Source organism: Neopsephotus bourkii, unplaced genomic scaffold, assembly GCF_033783945.1.
Source record: "Neopsephotus bourkii isolate Nb327-2 ecotype Australia unplaced genomic scaffold, CSIRO-AGI_Nbou_v1 NB_124, whole genome shotgun sequence".
Lineage (NCBI taxonomy): Eukaryota > Metazoa > Chordata > Aves > Psittaciformes > Psittacidae > Neopsephotus > Neopsephotus bourkii.
Genome location: NW_026900641.1, coordinates 1 through 23,396, shown reverse-complemented (window position 1 = coordinate 23,396; position 23,396 = coordinate 1). Strand labels below are relative to the sequence as shown.

At 61.9% G+C, this 23,396-nt stretch overlaps 3 protein-coding genes across 4 annotated transcripts; 1 reads left to right on the top strand and 2 right to left on the bottom strand.

Moving 5' to 3' along the window:
- Window positions 1-770: 770 nt before the first annotated feature.
- Window positions 771-4,197, bottom strand: LOC133219197 (FH2 domain-containing protein 1-like). Its single transcript, XM_061366349.1, has 9 exons — window positions 3,478-4,197; window positions 3,346-3,407; window positions 3,170-3,272; window positions 3,006-3,091; window positions 2,583-2,683; window positions 2,433-2,503; window positions 2,258-2,365; window positions 1,434-1,504; window positions 771-1,359 (listed from the first exon to the last, which is right to left on the bottom strand). Exons 1-9 carry the CDS (start codon window positions 4,195-4,197, stop codon window positions 771-773), a joined length of 1,911 nt encoding a protein of 636 aa, XP_061222333.1.
- A 2,715-nt stretch (window positions 4,198-6,912) lies between these two features.
- ARFIP2 (ADP ribosylation factor interacting protein 2) lies at window positions 6,913-14,158 on the bottom strand. 2 transcript variants are annotated; one of them, XM_061366387.1, is made up of 10 exons: window positions 14,069-14,158; window positions 12,795-12,902; window positions 12,607-12,715; window positions 11,376-11,471; window positions 10,908-11,023; window positions 9,946-10,167; window positions 8,875-9,032; window positions 8,620-8,794; window positions 7,584-8,120; window positions 6,913-6,932 (listed from the first exon to the last, which is right to left on the bottom strand). In XM_061366387.1, the coding sequence occupies exons 2-9, from the start codon at window positions 12,891-12,893 to the stop codon at window positions 7,965-7,967; spliced, it is 1,131 nt and encodes a 376-aa protein (XP_061222371.1). In that variant the 5' UTR covers window positions 12,894-12,902; window positions 14,069-14,158; the 3' UTR covers window positions 6,913-6,932; window positions 7,584-7,964. The 2 variants fall into 2 exon arrangements, with proteins under 2 accessions (XP_061222371.1, XP_061222379.1); XM_061366395.1 differs by lacking the exon at window positions 11,376-11,471.
- On the top strand, window positions 14,093-15,252 carry TIMM10B (translocase of inner mitochondrial membrane 10B). The gene is made up of 3 exons (XM_061366403.1): window positions 14,093-14,236; window positions 14,561-14,656; window positions 15,036-15,252. The coding sequence occupies exons 1-3, from the start codon at window positions 14,195-14,197 to the stop codon at window positions 15,213-15,215; spliced, it is 318 nt and encodes a 105-aa protein (XP_061222387.1). The 5' UTR covers window positions 14,093-14,194; the 3' UTR covers window positions 15,216-15,252.
- The last annotated feature ends 8,144 nt before the right edge of the window (window positions 15,253-23,396 follow it).

Below are 23,396 nucleotides of genomic sequence, written 5' to 3'. Positions count from 1 at the left end.
GCCTCCTCCTCCCGCTACCCCATCGAGCTCTGCTCCTGTGGGATGGCGCCAGCAGTCCCGGGAGGCACTGGCCTCAGCAAGTAGCCCCTGCCCAGGTGGCATCTGCCCAGAGGGACACAGCCTGGGCTCCAGCCTCTGTTTTCTGGGCCTAGTAATGGGCTGGGAGTGGAATTGGGATCTCATGGAATGGTTTGGGTTAAAAGAGACTTTAAAGCCCTCAACGTAAGAGGGATGTGGAGCTGTTGGAAGGTGTTCTGGCCATGGGGCAAGTCTGTTCCAACAGAAACCATCCCCTGATTCAGTTCAGAACCACCCCAGCAGTGCTGGAGCAGGTTCCCTGGAGCTGTTCAACATCCTCCATTCTCAGGGGTGTTGAGGATGGTACCAATGAGGCAGGGCCCAGCCTGCCCTGTCCCCTTGGGGGAGCCACAGAAGGCCCCCAGGGGCACCGACCTCCTCCATGAGCAGCCCTACAGCACCCTGCAGCATCCACCCGTGCAACCACCAGCACCGACACAGGGCATGGTGCCGGGTGGGGTGGGGACATGGCCGTGGGTCAGCACTGGGGGACATGATGGAAGGGGCACGATGTGAGGTGATGTGCCCGTAGGAGCCACGGCTGTGCGGGGGACAGGAAGGGATGTGATAGCTGTGGGGGTACGCGGGGGCCAGGGGCGGGAGGCGCCGGCCATGCGGGAGCCCGGGTTGGTCTGATCGTTTATTGTCAAATCGCTGGGGGGGGGGACACGGGACAGGGAAACAGCGCGGGCTCAGCTGGGGGGCGCCCCGCGGCCCGGCCCCGCCGCCAGGCGCCGCAGGAGGCGCAGCAGGGCCCAGCCCTGGCGGGGGGCGGCCGGGCCCGGGCCCGAGGGGGGCGGCTCGGGGGCAGCAGCGGCCGGGGGCGGCGGCGCGGGGCCGGGCGGTTCCTGCTGGCGCGGGGCGGGCTCGGAGCCGCGGCGCGGGGGCTGCGGGGTGAGCGGGAGGCGGCGCTGGGCGGCGGGGCCGGTGTCGGTGGGCGCGGAGCAGGAGGCGATGGAGTGGCGCTTCCCGCGCTCCAGCTGCTGCCGCCGGCGCTGCGCCTGCTCACGGCGGCCGTTGTCACCCGCGGCCGCGCGCAGCGCGAGCGCGAAGCGGTGCAGGACGGAGCAGAGCGCCGGGAGCGCGCCCGCAGCCGCCTCCTCGCAGAAGAACTCGAGCGTGGCGGCGGCCGCGCGCTGCTGCTGCTCCAGCGCGCGCCAGGCCGCGCGCAGCTCCTCCTCGGCCGCGCGCAGGAACGGCGCCGCCGCGCTCAGCCCGCGCGCCCCCGCGAGCCGCCCCGCGAGCCGCCGCAGCTCCCGCTCCACCTCGGCCGCGTCGATGCTGGGGGGGGAGAGGGCTCGGGTCACCCCCTGCACCGCAGCCCCCGGGGCCGCTGCAGCGGGGCCGCCCCTCACCGCGACGCCAGGCCCACGTGGCGCAGCTTCTCCGGGAACTCCAGCAGGGTCCTGTCCATCCGCGCCGCTTCCTGCGGGGGGGGCCGCAGCGTCACCGGGGGCCACGGCCCGCGGACAGGGTGCGGGTGACACCGCCCGCGTCCCTGCGGAGTGAGCTGAACCGAGACGCACCGGGAGAGACAGGAACAGGCTTGAGGGGCATTGATGGTCTCCCAAAGGGCCTTAGAGCAGCTCCAGTGAATAAAGGGGCTGCAGGAAAGCTGGAGAGGGGCTTGGGACAAGGGCCTGTAGGGCCAGGCCAAGGGGAATGGCTTGAACCTGCCCGAGGGGAGACTGAGCTGAGCTCTTAGGCAGAAGCTCTTCCCTGTGAGGGTGCTGAGGCGCTGGCACAGGGTGCCCAGAGAAGCTGTGGCTGCCCCATCCCTGGCAGTGCTCAAGGCCAGGTTGGACACAGGGGCTCGGAGCAAGCTGCTCCAGTGGAAGGGGTCCCTGCCCGGGGCAGGGGTTGGGGCTGGAGGAGCTTTAAGGTTCCTTCCACCCAAACCAGGCTGGGATTCCATGAGAAGGGGGCACAAGGGGCTGGGGTGATGGTGACAGTGGTGACCGGCAAGGTCACGCCAGCACTGCTGCGGAAGGCTCAGCACCGTCTCCCCGTGGGCAGAGCATGGGAAGAGCTGTGCTGGACCTCAGCTGCTGGATAAACAACATCCTCCCCTGCACCGGGCAGCGCATCCCGCGGGAGCGACCTTGAGCAGGACATGGGCAAGAGCCACCAGGATCCCACCGGGCCCCACGGGTCCCCTCGGCAGCCGCCGCCTGCTCACCATGGCCACGAAGTGCAGCAGGTCCATGCCGGGCTCGTTGCCCTTGGTGTCCGGCAGCTTGAGCAGCGAGGCGAGGCGGAATCCGGCGGCGCTGCCGGCGTAGCCGCCCTGGGGGCAGACGGGTGAGCGCAGCCCCTCAGGGCAGCAGCGGGGCAGCGCCCGCGCCCGCGCTCACCGCGTTCAGGTGGTTGCCGGCGCTCAGGATGAGGTGCAGGATGCGGTGCAGCTCCTCACACTCCAGCAGCTCTGTGGGGCAGCAGCCGCGGGCAGTGAGCAGCGGAGGGGGGGCGCAGCCCGTGCCCCCCAGCCCCACGGGGCCGCTCACCGGCACCGGCGGCCGCCAGGGTCTGGATGGAGCCGCGTAGGGCGCGGAGCCGGGGCGAGAACTCCTCCTGCAGCACCAGCAGCTCCAGGCGCTGGGCGTAGCTGGCGGGGATGGGGGAACGGACACCCAGAGCGTGGGACCCCCCCCAGCTCATGGGAACCGCTGAGGTGTGGGACCCCCCTCAATGCATTGGAAACCACCCCCAATTCATGGGAGCCCCCCAATGTGTGGGACTCCTCTGATGAATGGGACCCCCTCCCCGCAGTGTGTGTCCTCCCCAGTGACGCCCCCCATCCCTCATCCCCCCAGTGCATGGCAACCCCCGCTGTGTAGGACCCTCTCCCCAGTGTGTGGCACCGCCCCCTCCGAAAGCAGTGGCCCCCACCCGTGTGTGGGACCCCCCCGTCCATGTGTCCCCCCGACCTGGGCACCCGAGTCAGCAGCACCATGAAGCGCTCGGGCTCGGGGAGCTGCCGGGGGCTGCCGGGGTGCGCTCTCAGCCGGGCGACCTGCGGGCGGGGAAGAGGCTCGGGGGTACGGCACCGGGACCCCCCCGCCCCGCGCCCCCCGCGTACCCCTGCTCCCACCTCCGCGGCGCTGGGCAGCAGCCGGGACAGCTCCAGAAGCTTCTCTGCCCCATAGGGGGCCCCGACGCCCTCCTCGATGTCCCGCACAACCTGCTCGACGGGGCTGGGGGGACGTTGGGCACCGGTGAGCCCCGGACCGGCCCCGGGGGCGCGGGGGGGCCCGGGTCTCCGCTCACCGCTTGAGCTGCTTGAGGAAGACGCCGAGGGCGAGGCTCCGCTTGTGCTCCAGCAGCGCGGCCTGGGGGGGCGGAGGGGGGGGTCAGGGCGGGGGCGGGAGGGTCCCGCTGGGCGCAGGGTTCGGGTCTCACCGCGGGCGCCGGGCGCTGCCCCGGGGCGGCCCCGCGGGGCTCCCGGAACAGCGCCCGCAGCCGGGGCAGGTCCAGCGGCGGGAGCGGAGCGGGCGGCGGGGCCCAGACCGAGCGGCGGCCCCGCACCCGCCAGGCGGGGACCGGCTCCCAGTGCAGCGCCCGCAGCCGCGCACCCGGCGACAGCGCGGGGGGGGGCGGCGGCACCGGCGGCGGCACCGGCGGCGGCGGCGGCACCGGAGAGCCCATGGCCGGGACCGGGGAGCCCATGGCCGGGACGGGACAACGGCACCTGTGGCTGCGGAGCTCCGCCCCCGGCCCCGCCCCGGGCAGCGGGTAACGGCGGAGGGCGCTGAGCCCGTCCCGTTGTCCCGCTCGCGGCTGGCCCCGGCTCCGGCCCCGCTGCAGGCTCTGCCCCCGCAAAGGACACCCCGAACCCCGCTGTCCCCCGCGCACTCCCGGCCGGGCTGGGCCGGTCCCAGCGGCGCTGCAGGAGCAGGAACTGGAGCGGCAAAGGGCGGTGGGAATGAACCAACCCCCCCGAGCCAGGGCAGCGGCTGCGCCCTGGGATGGGTTTAATCCTGATACCCACCCGGAGCCCAACCCAGCCCCGGAGCCCGACGGGTGCGGGAACTGAACCCTCGGATCAGCTGCGCTGGGAAAGAGCTTCAACATCATCCAGTGCAACCGCTCCCAGCACTGCCGGGGCCAGCACTGACCCATGGCACCGAGGGCCTCGGCTACTCTTGCCCTGTGAGTCGGGGGGGAGCCCCGAGGGGGGATCTCGCCCCGGGGACAGCAGCAGGTGAGGGGTTTGAGTGGGGCGGTGCAGCTGCCAAAGCGTAGCACAGGGCTCCAGAGGCGAGCTCGGGAAGGACGGAAACCGACCGCGGAGGGGCAGAAGCTCGCTTGGTCTTTACTTTCCGTATGAACACGGACGGTGAACGCGGGGCCTCAGATCCTGCTGGCTTTTGGGGTTTGAAGTGGGAGGTGTCAGAAAAGTTACCCCAGGGATAACTGGCTTGTGACGGCCAAGGGTTCACGGTGATGCCGCGTTTTGATCCTTGGGTGTCGGCTCTTCCTACCATGGTGAAGCAGAATCCGCCAGGCGTTGGGGTTGTTCACCCACTAACAGGGGACGCGAGCGGGGTTTAGACCGTCGTGAGACAGGTCAGTTTTACCCTACCGATGGCGCCTCGCTGCACTGGCAGCGCTGCTCAGTGGAGGGGTTCGGAGCCCTGCAGCGTGCGCCTGGCTGAGGGGGACCGGCCCGAGGCTGAACGGCCCCGAGTCAGCGTCCGGCCCGCACGCTCCGGTACCGCAGCGCCGCCGCCGCCGCCGCGCTGGGCTCGCGAGAGCCGCCCTGGGGCGCGGGGGTCCCGGACGGGTGCGGAGCCGCCTCCCCCCTGCCGCGCCCGGCGCTCGGCCCTTGGTGGGCGCCTGCCTCCGGCCAGGGCTTCGCAGGGAGCGGAGCAGCTCCCTCCCTGTGCCCCCTCCCTGCGCCCCCTCCCTCCCTGCGCCCCCTCCCTGCGCCCCCTGAGAACCGGCCCGCGGCACAAGCGGCGATTTTCTTCCTGCGGGTTGGAACTGGGTGACCTCAGGATCCTTTCCGAGCCAAACCGTTCCGTGATTCTCCACAGGGTGTGAACCCTTGCAGGGCCGGTGCCTGCAGCCCTGCCCTGGGCAGCCTGTTCCAATGCCTGAGCACCCTCTGGGGCAGGAATTGCTCCTCAGCTCCATCTAAACCTGCCCTGGTGCAGCTTGAGGCCGGTTCCTCTTGTCCCATCCCTTGTTCCTTGGGAGCAGAGCCCAGCCCCTCCTGGCTCCATCCTCCTCTCAGGCACTTGGAGGCAGCCATCAGGTCCCCCCTGAGCCTTCTCTTCTCCATCTGAACCCCCCAGGTCCCTCAGCCCTTCCCCATCACCCTTGGGCTCCAGGCCCTGCACCAGCTCCATTCCCTTCTCTGGCCCCGCTCCAGCCCCTCAATGTCTCTCTTGCAGTGAGGGGCCCAGAGCTGAGCACAGGATCCGAGGTGCGGCCTCACCAGTGCCCAGTGCAGGGGCACAATCCCTGCCCTGGCCCTGCTGCTGCACTGGTGCTGATCCAGGCCAGGATGCTGGGGGCTGCCTGGGCACAAGCTGCTCATGTTCAGCTCTGTCAATCAGCATCCCCAGGTCCTTTCCCATGAGCAGTTTCCAGCCACTCTCCCCCAAGCCTGCAGCGTTGCACAGGGTGCCTGTGTCCCAGGTGCAGGACCCGGCACTTTGCCTGCTGAGCCTCATCCCATCGATCCAGACCCTCTGTGGAGCCTCCTCCCCTCCAGCAGCTCCATGCTCCCACCCAACCGGTGTCACCCGCAGGGACGGTGCCAAGCGCTTCACAGAGCTCCAGTGGTGCCCCCATTGTCCAGCGCCGGCCATGGCCACGTCAGGAGCGCGCAGCCCCGGTGCCCGGCTCCGGGCGCAGCCAGGACCAAGCACGGGTCCTTGTGCCGGCGCTGCAGCCCCCGCGGTGGGGCGGTGGGAGCGCAGGGCCCCGCGTCCCTGGAACCCCACGGCTGGAGCGGCCCGGTCCCGTCCAGCCCCACTCGCTGCTCGGTACCGTTTATTGGGGGGTCAGAGGCTGGGCCGGGGCGGAGCGGAACAGCGGGAACCCGAGCGGGGCTCACGGGAGAAAGTGCCCAAGTGCAGCCGGGAGAGCCCGGCCCGACCTGCCCGGCCTGGCCCCGGCGCTGCGGCCCCGGGACACCAGCACCGGGCCAAGGGGACACGAGTCAGGTCCTGTGTCCTGCGGGGGGACACACATGTGTGCACGTGTGTCCTGCGGGGGGGACACGTGTGTGTGTGTGTGTGTGTGTCCTGTGGGGGGGACACGTGTGTGTGTGTGTGTGTCGTGTGTTGTGTATGTCCTGCGGGGGGAACATGTGTGTCGTGTGTGTCCTGTGGGGGGATGTGTGTCATGTGCGTGTCCGGCGTGGAGGGGACACGTGTGTTGTATGTACGTGTGCGTCCTGAAGGGGGGGAACATGCATGTCACATGTGTGTGTGTCCTGCAGGGGGGACATGTGTGTGTCCTGCAGGGAGGGGACATAGGTGTTTCTGTGTGTCCTGTGGTGAGAGGAGACATGTCTGTGTGTCCTGCAGAGGGGACATGCTCGTTTCTATGTGTCCCGCTGAAGGAACACGTGTTCCTGTATGTCCTGTGGGAGGGGACACGCGTGTGTCAGTGTCCTGCAGAAAGGACACGCGTGTGTGTTCTGCGGGGAGGGGACAGCTGTGTTTCTGTATGTCCTGTGGGAGGGGACACGCATGTGTCAGTGTCCTGCAGAAAGGACACGCGTGTGTGTGTGTGTTCTGCAGGGAGGGGACAGCTGTGTTTCTGTATGTCCTGTGGGAGGGGACACGCGTGTCAGTGTCCTGCAGAAAGGACACGCGTGTGTGTTCTGCGGGAGGGGACAGCTGTGTTTCTGTATGTCCTGTGGGAGGGGACACGCGTGTCAGTGTCCTGCAGAAAGGACACGCGTGTGTGTGTGTGTTCTGCAGGGAGGGGACAGCTGTGTTTCTGTATGTCCTGTGGGAGGGGACACGCGTGTCAGTGTCCTGCAGAAAGGACACGCGTGTGTGTGTGTGTTCTGCAGGGAGGGGACAGCTGTGTTTCTGTATGTCCTGTGGGAGGGGACACGCGTGTGTCAGTGTCCTGCAGAAAGGACATGTGTGTGTTCTGCAGGGAGGGGACATGTGTTTCTGTATGTCCTGTGGGAGGGGACACGGTGTGTGTCCTGCAGAAGGACACGCGTGTGTGTGTGTTCTGCGGAGGGACACGTGTTCCTGTATGTCCTGTGGGAAGGGGGACACGTGTGTGTGTGTGTGTTCTACGGGGAGGGGACATCTGTGTTTCTGCATGTCCTGTGGGAGGGGACACGCGTGTCAGTGTCCTGCAGAAAGGACACGCGTGTGTGTGTGTGTTCTGCAGGGAGGGGACAGCTGTGTTTCTGCATGTCCTGTGGGAGGGGACACGCGTGTCAGTGTCCTGCAGAAAGGACACGCATGTGTGTGTGTGTTCTGCAGGGAGGGGACATCTGTGTTTCTACATGTCCTGTGGGAGGGGACACGCGTGTCAGTGTGTTCTGCTGAGGGGATGTGTGCGTGTGTCCTGTGACAAGGGGACACGCATGTTTCTGTGGGTCCTTCAGAGCCCGGGTGCCCCCAGAGCAGCCACCAGTGCCCGGGGGGAGGTCAGGGGCACCCTACAGGCTGGGGGGGACGCAGGGGCCTGGCCTGGGGCTCACAGGGCTCATCCAGGGGAGCACGGGGTGATCCTGGAGCCCCCCAGCACCACCCCTCCCTGGACCCTGACGCGCCTGCGCCGGGCAGGGGGGACCGAGGGGTTCTGGGGTGTCCCGGCCGCGGCGGGGGGGTCCCTGGGCCGGGGGGGTCCCTGGGCTGGGGTCACGGCGGCTCCTGGGGCCCCGTCCCGATCTGTGTCCGTGCTCACTGCTCCTCCAGCCACGACGGCTTCTCTGCGCCCGGGGGCTTGAGCTTGATGTTGAACTGCCTGAGCGTCTGCTCCAGCTGCTGCTGGTTGCCCGCGAAGTAGGCGGAGATGGCGTTGTGGAAGAGCAGGAGCTGCTTGTGCATCACCTTCACCTGCGGCACCGCCGGGGGAACCGCGGTCACTGCCGGCGCCCGCCGGTGCACCCGAGAGCGCAGCTCCCGGAGGGTGACCCCCCCAAAACAGCCACTCAGAAAGGGTGGAACCCCAGTGACTGCACCCAAAGAGGAGCGTCCCAAAAAGGCCCCCAAATGGCAACCCCAGAAAGAGCCCCAAAACGCTGAACCTAAAAGGAGCCCCCAAATGGCAGCTCCAAAGCACAGAACCCAAAAGAAGACCCCCAAAACTGTCCCCAAAAGGCAGCTACCAAAAGGAGACCCTCAAAAAGCCACCCCCAGCAGGTAGCCCCCAAGAACCATCCCCCAAAAGGCAGCAGCAAATGGTAGCCCCAACAAAAGACCCCTTAAAAGGCAGCCCCTAAAGGTGACTCCCAAATGCAGCCCCAAAATGCAGCCTCCAAAAAAAAATCCACCAAAAGTGGCCCAAAAACCCCAGACCCCAAAGGCCCCCCCGAGGCCGTGGGGAGGCCCCCACCTTGTTCTCCTCCAGGAACTTGAGCTTGATGGCCACATCCGCCCGCAGCTTCTCGTACTTGTCCTTGTGGCTCTGGAAGTGGCTCTGGGCTGCATCCAGGCGGCTCAAGGTGCCGGCATCCCGCGGGCCCATGCTCAGCTCCTCCAGGTCCGTGCGGTACGCGTCGTACTCCAGCCTGCAGGGAGGGGGGCTCAGAGCCATGCTGTGCCCATCAGCTGCCCCAGGGCGCCTCACAGCGCTGCGGCTGCATCCTACCTGGCTGTCTCATACTGCTTGACCGTCATGAGCGTGTCCTCCATGGTCTTGTTGACCAGTGTGTTGATGCTGGACACGAAGAAGTTGACGGCGCCCAGCAGGGTCTCCCCGTTCTTGCAGAGCAGCTTCTGCGTCTCCGCGTTATACCCAAACTCCTCCTGCAGGACAGGATCCATGGGGCCGGCACGGCACGAACCAGGACCCAAGAGCCCAGGATCAGCTCATGGATAACACCACTGTCCCCCTCGTCCTCATGCACCCAGGGTGATGCATAGGACCTGCAGCTCATGGGGTCCCGCAGCTCATGGGGACCCGCAGCTCACGGGGACACACAGCTCATGGGGACACACAGCTCACGGGGACCTGCAGCGCAGTGGATAGCACAGGAGATGTGGTGCAGGGGGATGGGGCTCAGAGGATGCAGCACACAGGATGTTGTGCAAGGGATGCAGCGCAGGGGATGCGGCTCAGGGGATGCGGCTCAGGGGATGCAGCGCAGGGGATGTTGTGCAGGGGATGCAGAGCAGGGGATGCAGAGCAGGGAACGCGGCTCAGGGGATGCAGCACAGGGGATGTTGTGCAGGGGATGCAGAGCAGGGAACGCGGCTCAGGGGATGCAGCACAGGGGATGTTGTGCAGGGGATGCAGAGCAGGGAACGCGGCTCAGGGGATGCAGCACAGGGGATGTTGTGCAGGGGATGCAGAGCAGGGACGCGGCTCAGGGGATGCAGCACAGGGGATGTTGTGCAGGGGATGCAGAGCAGGGAACGCGGCTCAGGGGATGCAGCACAGGGGATGTTGTGCAGGGGATGCAGAGCAGGGAACGCGGCTCAGGGGATGCAGCACAGGGGATGCGGCGCAGGGGATGTTGTGCAGGGGATGCAGAGCAGGGAACGCGGCTCAGGGGATGCAGCACAGGGGATGTTGTGCAGGGGATGCAGAGCAGGGAACGCGGCTCAGGGGATGCAGCACAGGGGATGTTGTGCAAGGGATGCAGAGCAGGGAACGCGGCTCAGGGGATGCAGCGCAGGGGATGCAGAGCAGGGAACGCGCCTCAGGTCTCTCGGGTACCTGTAGCTCTGGTGACTTCTGGCTGAGGTCGGCGAAGGCGTCCCCCAGCGCGTGCTGCGTCTGCACCAGGCTGTAGAAGTGGGAGGTGAGGGCCCGCGCCAGCTGCAGGACGCTCTCGTACTTGCGCTTGGTCTCCCGCAGCAGCTCGATCTGCGTCTCCAGCTCCAGGTCCACCGTGCGGGAGCCGCGGCCGAACCGCTCCGAGATGAGCTGCTTCGTGCACTGCAGGAGGAGCGAGGTTGGACGGGGGGGAGGCGCTGCCCCAATGCAACCTCCTGCACCCCGGGAGGTACGGGAAAGAGCTTCAACATCATCCAGTGCAACCGCTCCCAGCACTGCCCCATGGCCGCCACTGCCCCATGGCACTGAGGGGGTGTGAACCCTTGCAGGGCCGGTGCCTGCAGCCCTGCCCTGGGCAGCCTGTTCCAATGCCTGAGCACCCTCTGGGGCAGGAATTGCCCCTCAGCTCCATCTAACCCTGCCCTGGTGCAGCTTGAGGCCGGTTCCTCTTGTCCCATCCCTTGCTCCTTGGGAGCAGAGCCCAGCCCCTCCTGGCTCCATCCTCCTCTCAGGCACTTGGAGGCAGCCATCAGGTCCCCCCTGAGCCTTCTCTTCTCCATCTGAACCCCCCAGGTCCCTCAGCCCTTCCCCATCACCCTTGGGCTCCAGGCCCTGCACCAGCTCCATTGCCCTTCTCTGGACCTGCCGCTGCACTGGTGCTGATCCAGGCCAGGATGCTGGGGACTTCCTGGCTGCCTGGGCACAAGCTGCTCCTGTTCAGCTCCATCAATCAGCACCCCCAGGTCCTTTCCCTGAGCAGTTTCCAACCACTCTTCCCCATGCCTGCAGCACTGCATGGGGTGGCTGTGGTCCAGAGTGCAGGACCAGCACTCTGCCTGTTGAGCCTCATCCCCCTGGCTACATCCCAGCCTACCCCAGCTGTGTCCTTCCAGAGCGCTCACCTTGTACGTGTTGATCCCCCACTTCTTGACAATGTCAAACTTCTCCACAGCGATGCCACGCACGATCTCCTCCCCTCCACCCGCGGGGCTGGGATGCGCCTGGTGCAGCCCCGAGCCTGCAACAGAGACAGCTCCGCATGCACCGGGTCTGCAGAAGCACAGAGTCCTCGTGGGGCAGCAGCACCCCCCTGCCTGCTCCGGCCCCGTTCCCAGTGTGACCGAGCAAAGGACCTGCTCCTCATGAGGCTTCATGCAGGGCACAGCCTCTGCTCCAGCCCCCCTGGGTCCTGCTGCTGCCCCCAGCATCATCCTGCCCCTCCTCATCCTCACTGGGGCACAACGGGAAGGCCACGCATGGGCTCCTCCCTGCCCAGCTCCCACCTCGGCACCGGAGCAGCAGCCTCAGCCCCGGCACCAGGACCTGGAGCCACAGCAGCAGCATCACCCAGGACTGCCCGGCCGCGGTACCTGCAGCCTGCTCGGGGTCGGCCATCCTGCGGGCAGCGGCTGCACTGGGGCACACGCTGGATGCTCCTCGGGCTGCGTGAGGCTGGACAAGACAGCCTGGAAGGGAGTGGGCAGCAGGCGGGAGCACAGCACGGGGTAGGTACAGGATGGACGGGGGGAGAGGGCAGGGATGGGCACAGAGCAGGGACAGGGACAGGGGCGGGCAGGGATGGGGACAGGGTGGCAGCAGGGACAGCAACAGCAGCAATGAGTGCGATGTGAACTCGGACATGGCTGCAGGCTGCACGGTCCCGGGCAGTGTCACTGCACCCGGTGAGCCGAGCACCGGAGGGGCCGGGAGTGATGGAGACACAGGGACAGTGACCAGGACACACGGTGACAAAGGGACAGTGACCAGGACACACGGTGACACAGGGACAGTGACCATGGGGATGGAGACCAGAGCACACAGGGACCATGGCACAGCCCGGCAGCACCACAGACTCACTGAGCCACAGCAGCACCCGGCACTGCAGCTAGGGTGCAGGGTCTGCAGAGCATCAGGGCTGTGGCACATCTGCCTGCACATCTCAGCACATCCCAGCCTGGTTTGGGTTGGAAGAGACCTCAAAGCTCCTCCATTCCCAACCCCTGCCCCGGGCAGGGACCCCTTCCACTGGAGCAGCTTGCTCCAAGCCCCTGTGTCCAACCTGGCCTTGAGCACTGCCAGGGATGGGGCAGCCACAGCTCCTCTGGGCACCCTGTGCCAGCGCCTCAGCACCCCCACAGCAAAGAGCTTCCTCCTTACATTTAACCTGACCTTCCTGCCTCTGTGCCCTGCAGGGAGGACCCCTGCAGCCTTGATGCAGAGCACCCCCAACCCATCCTGAGCAAAGAGAAGAGGGAATAAGTGGAGAGCACCAGGCCTGGAACCATGGAGGAGCCACTCACAGTTCTCTGGTACCATCACAGGCAGTACCATGGTGCAGCTCCAGAGCCCCGCATCCACCCAGGGATGGAGAGCACACACCTGAGCCTTGCACAGCACAAAGGCAGGAGCTGAGGGCCCAGGCACAGCACCACCAGCTGCAGCCCCAGGGTGCAAACAAAGACCCAGCAGGGAGGAAGGAGCAGGAGCCGCCATCCTGGGATGGAGGCAGAACCACGTGGTGGGACACGCTGCCGAGCCCATCTAACGGTGGTGGGACCTCTCCTTCCCACCCTCCCTGGCAGCAGCCCCGGCCCCCGGTACCTTTCATGGTGCTGGTGGGGATGATGCCCTCGGCTGTGCCCCCGTAGCCGCCCGACACGATGCTGGTCTCATTGAGGTTGGGCCCTGACACCATCACCTGCTGCAGGTCCTGGAGCAAAGGCAGGAGGTGAGGGAGAGCACGGAACACACCGGGGATCCAGCAATCCCAGCACATCCCAGCTCTCCACCTGCTCCAGGCCGTCGTCCTCGGGCAGGCTGCCTGTGTCCCCATTGCTGCTGATGGGGATCTCCATGGTGGCCGCTTTGCTCATGATCCCGTCTGACATCCTTAGGGCCTGCAGGGACACAAGGGTGGAGATCTGGAGCAGGTCCAGATGGAGACAACCTCCCCATGGTGCAGGGCAGGACCCACCAGGGCAGCTCCTGGTGCACCAAGGAGCCCCCACAGGGGCTTCTGCAGCCACTGCCCAGCACTGCAGTGCCTTGGGATAGAGCCACAGCCTGGTTTGGGTTGGAGGGACCTTAAAGCTCCTCCAGCCCCAACCCCTGCCACGGGCAGGGACCCCTTCCACTGGAGCAGCTTGCTCCAAGCCCCTGTGTCCAACCTGGCCTTGAGCACTGCCAGGGATGGGGCAGCCACAGCTTCTCTGGGCACCCTGTGCCAGCGCCTCAGCACCCTCACAGGGAAGAGCTTCTGCCTAAGAGCTCAGCTCAGTCTCCCCTCGGGCAGGTTCAAGCCATTCCCCTTGGCCTGGCCCTACAGGCCCTTGTCCCAAGCCCCTCTCCAGCTTTCCTGCAGCCCCTTTAGGCACTGGAGCTGCTCTCAGGTCTCCCCTTCAGGAGCCTTCTCTTCTCCAGGCTGCCCCAGCCCAGCTCTCTCAGCCTGGCTCCAGAGCAGAGCTGCTCCAGCCCTCACAGCAGCTCCGTGCCCTCCTCTGGACCCGCTCCAGCAGCTCCAGGACTCGGGGTCCCGGCTGCAGCCCCCGGAGCCGCCCCTCCCGGAGCGCTCCATGTCCGGGCTCCCCCCGCCCCGCGCTGCCGCCGGCGATGGAGCTGCCCCGGGTCAGGGCTGGCTCCGGGCCCCTCGGATCTAAGCCCAGAGCCACGTCCGCAGCCGGGCCCGGGGGGGCAGCGGGGCCGCGCAGTGCCCGGACCGGTCCGGCCGCATTCCAGAGCTCCCGCAGGGCCTCCCCGCCCGCTCCGGTACCCGCTGGGCCGGGACCACGGCCGAGGGACACCGCGGGGCGGCCCCATCGCTCCGAGGCGGCCCCGGTGCCCCCCGCTCCCGGCCCCGCCGCCCCGCCCCGCTCAGGCCGCGCTCCGCGCCCGGATCCCCACCGGCCCGCTCCTGCCCCGGATGGAAGCGGGGCCCGGCGCTCCCCCCGCGCAGGCACCGCTGCGGCCCCGGGCTGCGGGTACCGGTGCCCGTGCCCCTGCCCGTGCCCCTGCCCGTGCCCGTGCCCCTGCCCCTGCCCGCGCCCGTGCCCGGCTCCCCCCCAACCTTCTCGGCCGCGGCCGCCGCCGCTCCGCTCGCCGGGACACGCCGGACGTGGCGTCACGGGCGCCGGAGGCCGCCGGGAGCCGGGCCGGAGGTGACGCCGGGCGGAAGCGGGGCTGGGGGCGGGCCATGGAGGCGGTGGCGGAGGAGCAGCGGCAGCAGCTGCGCAGCGTGAGCGGGGAGCGGGGGGTGATGCGGGCCCGGGACCGCAGGGGTGATGTCCCGGGGCCGGTACCGGGAGTGATGATGTCCCGGGACCGCAGGGGTGATGTCCCGGGGCCGGTACCGGGGGTGATGATGTCCCGGGACCGCAGGGGTGATGCCCCGGAGCCGGTACCGGTACTGGGGGTGATGATGTCCCGGTGCCGCGGTGGGTGATGTCTCGGTGCCGGTACCGGTACTGGGGGTGATGATGTCCCGGTGCCGCGGTGGGTGATGTCTCCGTGCCGGTGCCGGTACCGGGGGCTGTGATGTGCCGGTGCCGGTGTGTTGCAGCTGCGGGACTTCCTGCTGGTGTACAACCGCATGACCGAGCTGTGCTTCCGGCGCTGTGTCTGTAACCTCAACTACCGGCTGCTCACCGGGCGCGAGGTGCGGCGGGACCCGGGATCCCCCCGTGCGCGGTGCCCGGGCCCTGTTCCCGGTCCTTCGGCCCAGATCCCCTCATTCCCCATCCCCTCATTCCTTTCCCCGGTCCTCGAGCCCCTGGTCCTGCTCCGTGTTCCCTGCTCCTCCATTCCCTCTGTCTTCATCCTCTAGTCCCAGGTCCCTGACCCCCTGATCCTCATTCCCATGGACCGCTGGTCCTGAGCCCCCGGTCCTTGATGCTGGATACCCTGCTCCTAGATGCCCTGGTCCCCTGTGCCTCCATCCCTGATCCCCAGGTCCCTTGGTTCTTGATTCCCGGATCCCGTGGTTCTTGTTTCCCTCTTGTTCCTCACTCTGCTGATCCCGGGTCACCGTCCTGCAGGAATCCTGCCTTGACAGCTGTGCCTCCAAGCTGGTGCACTCCAACCACCGCCTCATGCGCTCCTACGTGGCGCTGATGCCGGGCATCCTGCAGCGCCGGGCGGCCGATGCAGCATCCCAAGACCCAGCACTTCCCGCAGCCCCCCCCGACCCCGCAGCGGCTCCCACAGCGGGCACGTAGCAGGTGGGTAGCACCAGGATGGATCCGGCACCGGGATGGATCCAGCACCAGGATGGATCCGGCACTGGGATGGATCCGGGCCCGGTGCTGGGCTGAGCCTGCCCACACTGAGCTGGAGCTCATGGTGCTCCGGACCTGGCCATGTGGGTCCACGGCCTCCATCACTACCAGGAGCCTCCATTGGGATCCGGAACCTCCATCACTATCAGGAGCCTCCATTGGGATCCGGAACCTCCATCACTATCAGGAGCCTCCATTGGGATCCGGAACCTCCATCACTATCAGGAGCCTCCATCGGGATCAGGAATCTCCCAGCAGCTGCCAGGCCGGTCTGGTGGCAGCGGGAAGGGGATGGCAGCACCGGTGCCTCCAGTGGGGGATTCCCACTCAGACTTGGGGCCGGTGGCTCCAGCCCCGGGCCCTGGATTCTCAGGAGTGTTTTCCTCGTGCTAATAAAGTGTCTCATCCCTGATGTCCTGATGCCGATGCGTCAACAGGGCCCTGCTGCTGCTTCCCAGCCCTGCTCCAGCCGCAGCCCAGGAGCATCCCGTGGGGAGCCGGGGCAGGGCACGGTCCCCGGTGCAGTCACCCCCAGCATCACGGGCGCTGCAGCTCCTGAACAGCCTGGCCCGGCCCTGCAGCACCCGGCTCTGTCCCAGTGCAGCCCTGGGGGGCTCTGCCGGGGGTGCTGCAGGAGGAGCCCCTGTACTGCGGGTGCTGGAGCCGGCGCTGCCTCGGGTACAGGCACCAGCGGTGGGGTGGGGGGGCTGCAGGAGCCCCACGTGCACCGGAGTGAGAGGGAAGGGGGAGGGAAGGGAAGGGAAGGGAAGGGAAGGGAAGGGAAGGGAAGGGAAGGGAAGGGAAGGGAAGGGAAGGGGAAGGGAAGGGAAGTGGTGTTGGTGTCCCTCAGGGGTCAGTGTTGGACCCGAACTCATTCACAGTCTTTGCCGACGACACCAAGCTGTGTGGTTCGGTTGATCCGCTGGAGGGAAGGAATGCCATCCAGAGGGACCTTGACACGCTTGTGAGGTCCCTGGCTGATGCCAACCTTGTGGAGTTTAACCATGCCAAGTGCAAGGTCCTACACCTGGGTCGGAGCAATCCCAGACACAGCTACAGGTTGGGCAGAGAAGAGATTCAGAGCAGCCCTGAGGAGAAGGACTTGGGGGTGCTGGTCGATGAGAAAATGAACATGAGCCGGCTTCAGCGTGCACTCGCAGCCCAGAAAGCAACCGTATCCTGGGCTGCATCAAAAGGAGCGTGACCAGCAGGGCGAAGGAGGTGATCCTGACCCTTTATTCGGCTATCGTGAGACCTCACCTGGAGCACTGTGTGCAGTTCTGGTGTCCTCAACATAAAAAGGACATGGAGCTGTTGGAACAAGTCCAGAGGAGGCCACGAGGATGCTCAGGGGCTGGAGCAGCTCCTGCATGGAGCCAGGCTGAGAACATTGGGACTGTTCAGCCTGGAGAAGAGAAGCTGTGTGGAGACCTCAGAGCAGCTTCCAGTGTCTGAAGGGGGCCTATAGGGATGCTGGGGATGGACTCTTCATTAGGGACTGCAGTGACAGGACAAGGGGTGATGGGTTCAAACTGAAACAGGGGAAGCTTAGATTGGGTATAAGGAGGGAATTCTTCCCTGTGAGGGTGCTGAAGCCCTTCCAGTGGAAGGGGTCCCTGCCCGTGGCAGGGGCTGGAGCTGGAGGAGCTTTAAGCTCCTTTCCAACCCAAACCATTCCATGATCTATGATTAGAAGGAAGCTGCTGGTGCTCCTGATGTCACTGCTGCTCCTGGTGCTACTGCTGCTAGCAGGCACTTTTCCATCAGGTGCTGGTTCAGGGACCATTGGTGTGTGCAGGAGCTGGTGTTCCTCTTGGGGCACTGGGAGGTTCCCCACTGATTCCATGCGGAGCCACAGAACCAGCGGGTGGGAAAGAGCTTCAAGGTCATCCAGGGCAACTGCTCCCAGCACTGCCCCACAGCCACCACTGCCCCATGGCACTGAGGCCTCGTCTCCACAGGGTGTGAACCCTTGCAGGGCCGGTGCCTGCAGCCCTGCCCTGGGCAGCCTGTTCCAATGCCTGAGCACCCTCTGGGGCAGGAATTGCTCCTCAGCTCCATCTAAACCTGCCCTGGTGCAGCTTGAGGCCGGTTCCTCTTGTCCCATCCCTTGTTCCTTGGGAGCAGAGCCCAGCCCCTCCTGGCTCCATCCTCCTCTCAGGCACTTGGAGGCAGCCATCAGGTCCCCCCTGAGCCTTCTCTTCTCCATCTGAACCCCCCAGCTCCCTCAGCCCTTCCCCATCACCCCTGGGCTCCAGGCCCTGCTCCAGCTCCATTCCCTTCTCTGTCCCTGCTCCATCAGCATCCTCTGGATGTTGGGATCAAGCGTGTGATGTTCAAAGGATAGAATGAAACTGAAGGAGTCTGGGGGTGGCAACAACCTGAGGGGCTGCACTCGGGAAGGGGGTGCGGGGTGACCTGGGTAGAGCAGGATAATGGGATCTGATGGATCCAATGAGGACAAGGGGAAGGTCTCATAACCTGAGTGCAGGAGCAGAGCGGGACCCATTGCGGGGGTCACATATTGGGACCCCGCTGGCTCCACTATGTCCCCCCCATTGCAGCCATGACCAGTTCCACCGCATCCGCCTTCACCCCCCATCATCTCCTCCCCATCCCGTCTCCATCCCTCTCCCCGCATCCCATCTTTTGGGGGATGCTGTTGCCGTGGCGACGGGCGGGTACCGCGGGATGCGGTGGGGCTGCGGAGGCACTGGGCGCGACCATTTGTGTGCAAGGGGGGGGGTGCGCTTCTCGCCCCACACTTTCCACGGGATCTCCCCCCCTCCGTGACCCACAACTTGGGGGAGAGACGCGACGCAAAGCGTCGCGTCTCTCCCCCAAGTTGTGGGTCACGGAGGGGGAGATCCCATGTAGTAAGTGAGGGGACAAAGCGAGTGTTCCCCCTCCGTCTCCTCCATGGTACGTCCCGGCCTCCCCTGCCCATCCCTGCCGCTCTCGGGATGCGCCGGGGGCCGCAGCGCGCTGGGGACTGCGTGTGGGGTGAGTGTCCGCTATGGGGCTGGCGATGGGCAGGGGCTGTGGGGCGCTATGGGGAGATGTGGGGCGCTGTCTGTATGCACATCCCCCCCCCCTTCCAGCACCTCAGAGCCGGTCCCATAATGGCGGCCGGGGCGGGGCTGGGTCCGGGCCTGAATCACGGAGCGGCCGCAGTGGGGCTGGTGTGGGGATGGGGGTGTGTGTGTAGGGGTGGGGGGTGTGGGGCTGGCAGGGGAGGGGTAGGGTGCTATAGGGCAGGATGTGTGCCATGGGGCAGGCAGTGGGGGCTGTAGGGTAAAGGGGTGGGTGCTGTGGGGCAGGCAGGGGATGCTGTGGGGCAGGCAGCGGGTGCTGTAGGAGAAGGGGGCGGGTGCCATGGGGCAGGGGGATGTGCGCCGTGGGGCAGCCGGTGGATGCTGTAGGGTAGGCAAGGGGGTGGGTGCTGTAGGGCTAAGGGGTGCGTGCTGTAGGACAAGGGGGTGGGTGCCATGGGTGAGGTAGTGGGTCCAGGGGGCTGCGGGGTGGGTGCCGTGGGGCCTGTAGCAGGCGCCATGGGGCAGGCAGGGATGAGGGTGCTGCTCACCCCAATGCATTGTGCAGGGCAGAGCTGGGGGTCATGGGGATATGTGGGGCAGGGCTAGGCTGGTGTGGGGCAGGCTCTGGGGCTGTGGGCATGGCAGGGCTAAGAGGGAGCCCCCCCCGAGCATGTGGGCCGGGGTGGGCACCAGTGTGGGGCTGCAGATGTCTAAATCATTCTTATGAACTCAAGGCTGTGAGAGGACAAGACAAGGCTTCTGAAATGGGATGATGTTTGCAAAGGGCACGTTCTGAACTGCAGATGTTAATGCCTTTCTTTTTGCTCTCAATTTAATTTGGAGGGCAGAAGACACCTGACAAGAAACAAGTGAAGAATTCTGGGAGTCTACCTGCTGTGTAACAAAATCTCCTCTCTCAAAATAACATTTCTCAGCACAGAAAATTTAACACAAAGATCACCTCAATGAGAGGCACTCTAGAAAGGATAAAACTTGCTCCTCATAGCAGTGGACAAAGAGGAGGTTTCTTGCTGCTTACTGCAGAAGGAGCACACAAAAAACTATCTTTTCTTTCTGAACTTCCTTTGAAAATGCTGCAGCAACTCATCACCAATGTGCCACGTGATGCTGCCAAATCACACTGGGAACAATTCAGTATTAAATTTGCTCCTTTACTAAAGGCTCAATAACCTTGGGCAGAACATCAGTTAAAACCCTGAAATCCATTATCAGTTTAACTGTTTCACCAAGGCAAGAGATTTGAACCCTATCTCTTTGCCTAGGTCCTTCCATTTCTATTCCTAACAAGTATCAACCTGCTTTTGGGTGGCAGGAAGATGTCCAAGAAGGACATCCTTATTCTTTTCTCACGTAGGAGTGTGTCTTCTCTTTTCTCCCACTTGTCTGTCTCTGTTATGAACATTCTGCAGCAGAACCTATCTTTAATCACCCATCCCTGCAGCACCAAGCATGAAGCCCCAGGAGACACACAGGCAAGCAGGGGAGCTGTGCAGGACCAGCACTTCCCAACCACCACAAAGGCAAGCCCAGCAAAGTACAACTCGTGCTTTTAAAACCTCTGTCCATTTTTAGCTGTTAGATGTGCAGAGATCAAACCTCTGCAGACCTCTTACCAGCAGTGACTCACGTCAGCTGCAGTGCCAGCTTGTCTCCGTTTCAGGACAGCTGAGTACACCTGGATGGTTTGTCAGGCAGGGTGAAAATACGGGACTTGTGTTTTGTTTCCGGATACATTGGCATCACTTTCCCAACACATTGAACCCACTGTCACCTCATTTTTGCAAAAGTATTAACTGAGGCACAGAAGGGCTGTGTGATGTTCCTGATCTCAGCGTGGGAGCCTGTCTCACTGATCTAAATGTAGGATGGGGACCGTAAAACTCTCCTGAAACGGAAGGGGCCCAGTTTGCAACAGCCCATCAGGAAATAAGAGCTACTGAACTGCTCTAGGATTTTGAGCTACAGCTGTATAATAACTGTAAGGTTTACTCTACAAATTTTTCAAGATCTCCTGCAGAGAAATTGTCAAGAAATGATAAAGCATCATGAAGGGCACGCACATACAAACATAAAAAAAATAGACTGAAACTCCCAAAGCAGCATATTTTTCTTCAGTTGTTTTAGTTCTAAAAGGATGGGTTTAAAGGCAGAATACTTCTGCAGTGGGAAATAGGTAGGTTTATACACTTCAATGGTTATAACTGAGGGGAGGAAAGAGACTTTTCCAGCACCTCCCATGTATTTCAGACAAGGTTTCAGACCTAAAGAAGGGTTTGCACATCCCAAAGTCTGTTAGGTTTTGGAGACTAGAGCTTAACACAGGACTTCATGCAGTTTTACAACAACATAGTTTAATAACAATAAATGAGGAACATCACAATATTGTGTCATTTATTCTCAGAGCTTTTTGTCATGTAATTCTCACCCGACCACCCTTCATACTTATTCCAGGGAAACACACAACAACAATGTGTGTGTATTTTGCTCTACAGTTTTTCCTCAATATGACAATATTTTCTTCTTGGGTTGTTCTCATTAAATCCTAAAGGAAACATTAACATCAGCAGGTCTGATCACAGACAAAAACCTTCCTCAGATAATTCTGCTTCTGATACAAGGCCCACTGAAGGCAGTAAACAGGCTGCTACTCTTTTCTTCTGAAACAGTGATTTTATTATTATAAATATGATTCTCCCCCACTCATTTCTTAAATTAAGTTAGAAGTTGCCCAGCCCAGGAGAAACCTGTAATGCATGTACCAAATATTTGCATGGCTGACAAGCTCTGTCTTTGAATCTTCATGAAAGGCATATAAGTGTGCTTAATGCAATTTATTTGTCATTAAAGAAGTAAGCTTTATCCAAGCATCTTTGCAACAGAGATCCAAAGAAACTAAAACTCCAGGTCTATTTTAAAGCAATGTGCATTTAACATTCGTTCCTTTCCTTATCTGATTAGGAAATTTATTCCCTAGTAGATTACAGAAATATAACACAGAAAAAAGGTGATACTTATGTAACTTCATTAATGCCTTGCAACTTATGGCTGGGTTTTGTTGTTGTGAGTGCTTCTTGCTTGGTTTTGTTTCGTTTCATAAAGAAGGGACGAGACTATCTTCAAGGTCCCTTCCAACCCAAACCACTCTATGATTCTCATCTAATGTAAACCAAAACCCTTTGGGACAAAGGTCATTGACTGCTCCACAACTCTGGGAAGATCAGATGGCACCTAACCAAGAAGGATTCTAGCAGTTTAATGGGTCTTGAATGCCATCTGACAAAACCACACAGCAATCTAGATGGGAAAGAAAGAAAAGGAGAGTTTTGGAAAACCTTAGAGGAAACACTTTCATTAATGATTGTATTGTCAGCGGCAGTTTGTCTGCGTTGAAGCAATTTGTTGCAACGTGTGCAAGGCCAGCACAAACATTGTACTTCTCTTCACCAGGGCGGAACGAGCCAGCTGGGTTTTGTTGCTGGTTTTTTTCTTTTCTTGCTTTAACCAAGACATGAGCAAAACAAATGCCATCAGTTACACGAGAGAAAATGAAAGAAAATGAAAAGAAAATAAAAGCAAATGAAAAACTCTCTAAAAGAAAAGGGGAAAAAAAAAAGGTGTTTTTTTTTTCCTTTGCCAAATGTCTCCAGGAAACTTTCTGTGGGAGTTGGGACATTCACCTCCCAGAATCTGGCCCCAGTGAGGAACTGAAGTGCAGCAAGCCAAGGAAAGAGGGAGGGTAGAAAAGAAAGGAATCAAATTCTACACCGATTGTGAAATAGTCCAGATCATCGAATTTCCTATTACACACGTGAAATATTTCTTTGAAAGTAGAAGAGTTCCTCAGAAGTCGTGATTGCTTAAAAAGAAAGAGAACAAAACCCCTTGAACTCTGTACTCATTTGACTTTCAAACTGGTTCTTTTCCACATGAAAATTAGTTATCATGGCATTCAAAAATCACAACACCTGTAGTGGATGGGACCATCTTTCGGCCACATCAGTCTCTGCACCTTAGGTTAACCTATTTCTGATACTGGCAAATACCAGATGCTTGGGGAAAAACCATGTGTAGCACAAGCCTGTGGTAACAGCTCACCAGATTACTCTGCCAGGGTCAACACAATTCACAGGTCTCCTGTGAGACTCCTTAAACCAGAACTCTTGAACCCACATGAAGTTCTAGCACATCGAGCCTCTGATGAAGTTACAAACCGCCTCCCCTCACTTTAAACCCCAAACCTCCTAAAACTTTTCACAGCCCCTGGATCTCATAAGCAGCAGCAAACAACTAATTCCTTTTCATCTTCTCCTTCCCTATGGTGTCAAAAGACTTGTCCATCCTCTCTCAGTAACTTCTTTCCTAAGAAAGGAAGTCCCAAGCTTACTCACAGCTACTGTACAGAAGCTGTTCAGTGCCTTTGACAACTACTGGCTGCTCTGACCCCAAAGCTTCTTATGCCATTGAGTGAAGCCTCAATGCAGGCGACAGTGGAACCAAAGGCTCTTCCAAAAATCAGTAGCAAGGCAAACATCTGGATATTGCACCCACCAAGCACTTAGGGTATGGGACACAAATGCATTCTTAAACAAACTCAATGAAACAACCAATGCCACACACCAAACAAAATCCAGGTTTTCATTCTAAGTGATATCACTTTTGAGTGAAGGTAAATCAGATATTTAAGCAATTAGTATTTTCTTGGTAAAGAGAAAACAGTCCTAGAACAGACTCACTGATATGAACAGCTTAGTTAAATGGAATTCCTAGTTTGAATTCTTCATATGATGAACCTCTCTTCCTACCTACGTGACATGGAAATTGTCACACTATAAAGACAAAGGTACTTTAGAATGGCTGCATAGTCCAAGCAACTCAGCCCCAGGGAATTTTTCTGTAGGACACCCTTGTTAATTTAGCCCTCAAAAAGGGCCTGAAATATAATTGTTAGACTCCTAAGTGCAGAAGATCCATTCTGGAAAGTCAGTTTTTCCATTCGTTTTTAAGCAAAAACCAGCACATGCGTTTGAGTGCCCCAAGAGGTAAACTCGCATTTCAGTCCCCACAT

Excerpts from the sequence above, each read along its gene's own strand:
- ARFIP2 (XM_061366387.1), bottom strand. The coding sequence starts at position 12,893 with ATGTCAGACGGGATCATGAGCAAAGCGGCCACCATGGAGATCCCCATC. Across the intron at positions 12,716-12,794 it reads AGGACGACGGCCTGGAGCAG|GACCTGCAGCAGGTGATGGT; the intron begins GTGGAGAGCTGG and ends CCTTTGCTCCAG. Across the intron at positions 10,168-10,907 it reads GGGGGATCAACACGTACAAG|TGCACGAAGCAGCTCATCTC; the intron begins GTGAGCGCTCTG and ends CTCCTCCTGCAG.
- TIMM10B (XM_061366403.1), top strand. The coding sequence starts at position 14,195 with ATGGAGGCGGTGGCGGAGGAGCAGCGGCAGCAGCTGCGCAGC. Across the intron at positions 14,237-14,560 it reads AGCGGCAGCAGCTGCGCAGC|CTGCGGGACTTCCTGCTGGT; the intron begins GTGAGCGGGGAG and ends GGTGTGTTGCAG. Across the intron at positions 14,657-15,035 it reads GGCTGCTCACCGGGCGCGAG|GAATCCTGCCTTGACAGCTG; the intron begins GTGCGGCGGGAC and ends ACCGTCCTGCAG.
- LOC133219197 (XM_061366349.1), bottom strand. The coding sequence starts at position 4,197 with ATGGGTCAGTGCTGGCCCCGGCAGTGCTGGGAGCGGTTGCACTGGATG. Across the intron at positions 3,092-3,169 it reads TGCTGCCCAGCGCCGCGGAG|GTCGCCCGGCTGAGAGCGCA; the intron begins GTGGGAGCAGGG and ends CCCCGCCCGCAG. Across the intron at positions 1,360-1,433 it reads CACGTGGGCCTGGCGTCGCG|CATCGACGCGGCCGAGGTGG; the intron begins GTGAGGGGCGGC and ends CTCCCCCCCCAG.